The sequence below is a fragment of the Diabrotica undecimpunctata genome, chromosome 3, assembly GCF_040954645.1.
Source record: "Diabrotica undecimpunctata isolate CICGRU chromosome 3, icDiaUnde3, whole genome shotgun sequence".
Classification (NCBI taxonomy): Eukaryota; Metazoa; Arthropoda; class Insecta; order Coleoptera; family Chrysomelidae; genus Diabrotica; species Diabrotica undecimpunctata.
Window position 1 is genome coordinate 100,202,988 of NC_092805.1, and position 6,033 is coordinate 100,209,020.

The 6,033-nt window shown below is 34.0% G+C and overlaps 1 protein-coding gene across 1 annotated transcript; it reads left to right on the forward strand.

The window, feature by feature from the left end:
• Positions 1 to 962: 962 nt before the first annotated feature.
• Positions 963 to 5,208, forward strand: LOC140435979 (uncharacterized). Its single transcript, XM_072524691.1, has 3 exons — positions 963 to 3,008; positions 3,300 to 4,820; positions 5,119 to 5,208. Exons 1-3 carry the CDS (start codon positions 963 to 965, stop codon positions 5,206 to 5,208), a joined length of 3,657 nt encoding a protein of 1,218 aa, XP_072380792.1.
• The last annotated feature ends 825 nt before the right edge of the window (positions 5,209 to 6,033 follow it).

The window sequence follows — 6,033 nt, forward strand, 5'->3', positions numbered from 1 at the left end:
GCTGAATTTGAAATTGGTTTTGCCAGTATAAAAATGGAGCACTGTATTTTAACCTCTCTCAAGTTGCCTTTAGACTAGCATCTCAGCTGAAAATCCCGGTAAACAGAACTCCCCAAAAGTTACTACCGGGCTGAAAGGAAGCATTTCTCCCATCAGTTCGAAAGAATATTGGTTTTCAACGCTATGTGTGGTTTTGCTCGATAGTGTTGGGCAGCAGAAGACGATACTTTTCGTATTAAGTGTTACTCTCCATTTATTACACCATTGTTCGATGACGTTTAGTGCAGGTTGTGCCCTCTGGCAAGCTCTCAGAAGGTTGTTCCTTTTTGTGGTTGTTAGCGGAGCCGTATTGTCTACGCAGAGCAGGAGTTTCTTGTCTGGGATGTTTTTGATTGAAAAATCGTTGTTGTATATGGTGTACAACACTAACGCTAGTAGGGTTGAACCTTGTAGGACTTCAGTTAGTGGAGTGAAGGAAGTATAGGTGTTCAGTAGTCAACAGTGCAAGAGCCGTCCCTGCACGGACCACAGGGCGCATGCATCGAACATTAGCGACAACGACGGCGCGTAGCTGTCAAGGAGAAATAAGACATTCTTTTTTGGGTTTTGTTAATTTTAAGTTCTTATAAAATAATTATAATAAAGGTGTTAAAGTCAGAATAAATATTTTTATACAAGGAATACAGTCCACAATACTTCTGAAGGCTCAGAAATAAAAACATTATTCATGGTCCTTCGAGCCGGATTTTATCAACAAGCAACAAGTTAGTGTATTTTTTATCGGCAAGTGAAAAAGTTTATATGGCATGGTATGTGGTGAGTACACATTTTTCATTCCTATAATACCTATCCTGGAATAAGAGAGATATTAATTTGTGTCACAAGGTTATTATAATTTCGGTTTGTTAGGATTTATTAATAGCAAGCTTTAAACTTTATTAATATTATACATAGTCGATGCAATGGATCAGTTAACAATTTTAAAAAGAAAGCGTGGTATCTTTAAGGCACAAATTACAAAATTTGATTCATTTATAAGCAGTTTTACTCACGATAAAATAGTAGAATTACAAGTTAGGGTTGACAAATGCAAAGAATGGTGGAATGATTTTGATCAAATACAAAGTGAAATTGACTTATTAGACACATCAGAGGAACAATTACAAGAAAGGTTAGATTTTCAGGATGCATATTTTAAACTAATAGCCTCTGCAGAAATTATATTAAAGAATGAAGTTAATTTAAACGATACTATAGCAAACTCAGGTCACAATACTAATTTAGATCGAAATAGCTTAAAAAATGTACGGTTACCACCACTGGAGGTTCCAACTTTTAATGGTTGTTATCAACATTGGTTAGAATTTAGAGATAGTTTTACTAGTATGGTCATAGAAAATTCTGATTTAAATGATGTTGACAAGCTTCACTATTTAAAAAGGGCTTTGATAGGGGATGCCCAGGATGAACTGGAGCAGCTAAAAACTACTAGCAAAAATTTTACTATTGCATGGCAACTTTTATCTGAAACATATGAAAAGAAAAAACTTATTGCACGTGGTCATATTGAAGCTATATATGAATATCCAAAAATAACTCAGGTAAATAGTTTAGAATTAAAGAAATTGTCAGGTTGTATAAAAAGAAATTTAAAGTCACTAGGTATGTTAGGTTATCCAGTTGAACATTGGGATGTTCTTTTACTTTGTACCATAGAGAAAAAGCTTGATTATTACACAAATAAGGAATGGCAAGAAAAGGGTCCAGTTAACGAATTTTCTACGATACAGGAATTCTTAGCATTTATAGATCATAAAGTACAACACTTACAAAATTCAGAAAGGGATAAACAAGATATAGAGCAAATATCAAAGGAAACAAAAAAAAGGGTGCAAAAAATGACATTATCAAAGTCATTCATTGCAACGTCCAAACAATGTGCACTTTGTAATTTACCGCACTATTTTTATTCATGTAAAAAATTTCATAATTTATCAGTGTCAGCTAGAAGACAAGAGGTAACAAAATCAAAAGCATGTTGGAACTGTCTAAAGGATGGACACTTAGTACAACATTGTACATGGGGAGGTTGTAAACTTTGTGGAAAACGACACAATACTCTTTTACATATGGATGGTAAATTTATAAACAATTCTCATTTACAAACAAATGCAACTCAACTCAACGGATCAAAGGTTGAATCACAAATTTGTGGTATATCTACCCAGAAAGAAACACACACACAGGGAAATGGCATATCTAATCAGGGAAAGGAAGTACATATTCAGGGACAAGGTGCATTCCATAATAATTCAATGGAAGGTACATCTCAATTAAACTTTTTGGGTCAGACAGGTTTTTTGGAATCACATTCGGGTGATATAGGTCAGACATGTTTTTTAGAATCACATTCGGGTGATATAGGTCAGGATTCAATTAATTTTTTAAATCATTCTAAGCAAGGTATATCATACAGATTAAAAACTGATATTTTACTTTCAACGGCCTTAGTATATATGCAAGACAAATATGGAATTTTGCATGAATGTAGAGTTTTATTGGACTCAGGTTCACAGTCAAATTTTATATCACATTCATTTTTTGAAAAATTACAATTACGGGCAGATAAGGTACACATTCCGGTTAAAGGTTTAGGTCAAGGTATAACAAACATTTCTCAGGCATTAAATGGGACACTTTTATCAAAGTTTAGCAATTATCAAACAAATGCATTTTTATTGGTAATTGATAAAATTTCTGACAATTTACCAACTTCGGATTTAAACTTGGATTTTATAAATATTCCTAAAAACATTGTACTTGCAGATGAAACATTTGGGGTTTCAAAACAAATTGATGTATTACTGGGAGCATCAGTTTTTTGGCAATTATTATGTGTGGGTCAGATAAAACTTGGCAAAGATCAACCAATTCTCCAAAAAACTAAGTTGGGATGGGTTATTTCAGGGCCAGTTAGTCAATCAATTAAGGTTAGCAACAATTCAATGGTATGTAATTTTTCGTCTAATGTTTTGGAAAACCAAATTGAAAAATTTTGGTTAATAGAAGAATTTGGTGCAAAAAAGGTTATGTCCAAGGAGGACATTTATTGTCAAGAGTTGTTTGAAGCTAGCACGATTAAAAATGAAAACGGTCATTTTGTTGTTAAATTACCAACAAGGTCAAACATTTCTGACTTGGGAGATTCTTATAGTAATGCACTAAAAAGATTTGAATTATTGGAAAATAAATTAAATAAAAATTTGGAAATGAAAATTAAATACCATGAGTTTATGCAGGAATATATCCAGTTGGGTCACATGTCAAAGGTTGAAGATAAAACTGACTTCAATTCAGAAACACCCAACTACTATCTTCCACATCATGGAGTTTTAAAAGAAACGTCTTTAACTACAAAATTAAGGGTAGTGTTTGATGGGTCAGCTAGAACTGACAGTGGTTTGTCATTAAATGATGTTCTAATGGTCGGACCAAAATTACAAGATGATTTAATGTGCATTCTTCTTCGTTTTCGAAAACATAATGTAGTTATAGCTTCAGACATCGAAAAGATGTATCGACAGGTTTTTGTTTGCAAAACTCAGCAAAAACTACAACAAATATTATGGAGGTTTTCGGATAAGCAACCAATTGAGACATACAAGCTGAAAACGCTAACATATGGGACCGCTCCAGCAGCATTTTTGGCTATAAGAAGCTTACAACAATTAGCTCATGAGAATCAATTGAACCTGCCTCTAGCTTCCCAGGTGATTTTAAAGGATTTTTATGTTGATGATTTGCTTACAGGAGGGAGTTCAATTGAAGAAGTAAAATCATTAAAGGATGAATTAAATAATATTTTGTGCACAGCAGGATTTTCACTTAGAAAATGGGTATCAAACAAACCTGAAATTTTTGATGAGGATATTCAAATAAAGGGAGACATTGAACATTATCTTGCAGATGATGTTACAACAAAAACATTAGGGCTTTATTGGAACTCAAAGATAGATTCGCTTCAATATAAAATCAATTTTTCTAATTACACAAAGGTTAGCAAAAGAACAGTTCTGTCTTTAGTTTCACAGATATTTGATCCTCTTGGACTAGTAGGGCCAGTTATAATTAAAGCTAAATTAATAATGCAATCACTATGGCAATTAAAATTAAATTGGGATGAGTCTTTACCTTTAGATTTACACACAGCTTGGAACCAGTTTAGGGAATCAATTGCAGATTTGGAGAAAACTCACATTAGCAGGCAAGTTTTGTGTTCTAATCCAATTAATAGACAATTACATTGTTTCAGTGACGCTTCAGAGTCTGCTTATGGAGCAGCACTCTACATTCGGTCACTGGATCAAGGTGGTTCTTGCTTAGTTCATTTATTATGTGCGAAATCAAGGGTAGCACCCTTAAAAACAATATCTTTGCCTAGATTGGAATTGTGTGGTGCTTTATTGGCTGCCAAATTGACATCGGCGGTTATCGCAACAATAGGTGTTAGCTTTGATGAGGTACATTTTTGGTCTGATTCAATGATAACTCTTCATTGGATTTTGGGTGAACCGTCACAATGGAAAACCTTCGTTGGAAATAGGGTGTCGGAAATACAAAGGCTTTCTAATGGATATAGCTGGCATCATGTTGACTCGCATGATAACCCAGCCGACATAATTACGCGCGGATATGAACCAAAGTTATTAAACACTTCAAAATTGTGGTGGAATGGGCCACCATGGTTAGCTTCTCATAAATTGTCGTGGCCTACTAAGGCTTTGTCAAATTCACACATTTCTATCATACCTGACCAGAAGGTAATTCAAACATTTATATCAACTGTGCAATTTGCTGAAATTTGGAACCGATTTTCCAGCTTAGCTAAATTGCAGCGTGTTTTTGCATATATACTTCGGTTTGTCACCAATTGTAAATCATCTAATAATAAGACAACGGGTCCTTTTACTGTAGATGAAAAAGAAAGAAGTTTTTTCTGTTTGGTATATATGGCCCAAAATGAAGTATTTCATCAGGAAATACAAACAATAAAAAAATCAAAACCAATACATAAATCGAGTAAAATCTTATCATTAAATCCTTTTCTTGATGATACAGGACTATTACGAGTTGGTGGACGTCTTCAAAAGTCAGAATTGTCTTTTGACCAGAAGCATCCAATCATACTCCCGAACGGTCATGTATTAACTAAACTTATAGTGATATCGTATCATCATAAATACTTGCATGCAGGTCCACAAGCATTGCTATCAATAATTCGTTTAAAATTTTGGTTATTATCTGGACGTAGCACGGTTAGGCACATTCTGCATAAATGTGTTACTTGCTTTCGTGTCAAACCTACATTGCTTGTACCTCTTATGGGAGATTTACCTAAATCTAGACTTCTGCCTACAAGGCCATTTTATAATTGTGGTGTAGATTATGGGGGTCCCTTTGAATTGAAAACAAGCTATTTACGGAATTGTAAAGTAGTTAAATGCTATATATGTATTTTTACATGTTTTACAACAAGGGCGACACATATTGAACTTGTATATGATTTAAGTACTAATTCATTCTTAAATTCATTTAAACGTTTCATTGCTAGAAGAGGTCTATGTAAAAATATGTATTCTGATAATGGAACTAACTTCGTTGGGGCAAATAATCATTTGCAGGAGTTATATTCATTTATGAATGATGCAACGGTAAAATCAAATTTTTTAGATTATTTTTCGGAACATAAGATTCATTGGCATTTTATTCCAGCTCACTCACCACATTTTGGTGGCATCTGGGAATCAACTGTAAAATCGGTAAAGTTTCATATACGAAGGGTAATGTGTAATAATAAATTTACATATGACGAAATGTATACTTTGTTGACGCAAATTGAGTCTCTCCTAAATTCCCGTCCTTTATTACCTCTGTCGGAAAGTCCAGAAGACCTTGGTGTACTCACCCCTGGACATTTTCTAATTGGAGCACCACTTGTAGCACTGCCACAAGAAGAGCTAACTGAAATAAATC

Excerpts from the sequence above, each read along its gene's own strand:
- LOC140435979 (XM_072524691.1), top strand. The coding sequence starts at position 963 with ATGGATCAGTTAACAATTTTAAAAAGAAAGCGTGGTATCTTTAAGGCA. Across the intron at positions 3,009-3,299 it reads AGGTTAGCAACAATTCAATG|GAATATATCCAGTTGGGTCA; the intron begins GTATGTAATTTT and ends GAGTTTATGCAG. Across the intron at positions 4,821-5,118 it reads CTATCATACCTGACCAGAAG|GACTATTACGAGTTGGTGGA; the intron begins GTAATTCAAACA and ends TTGATGATACAG.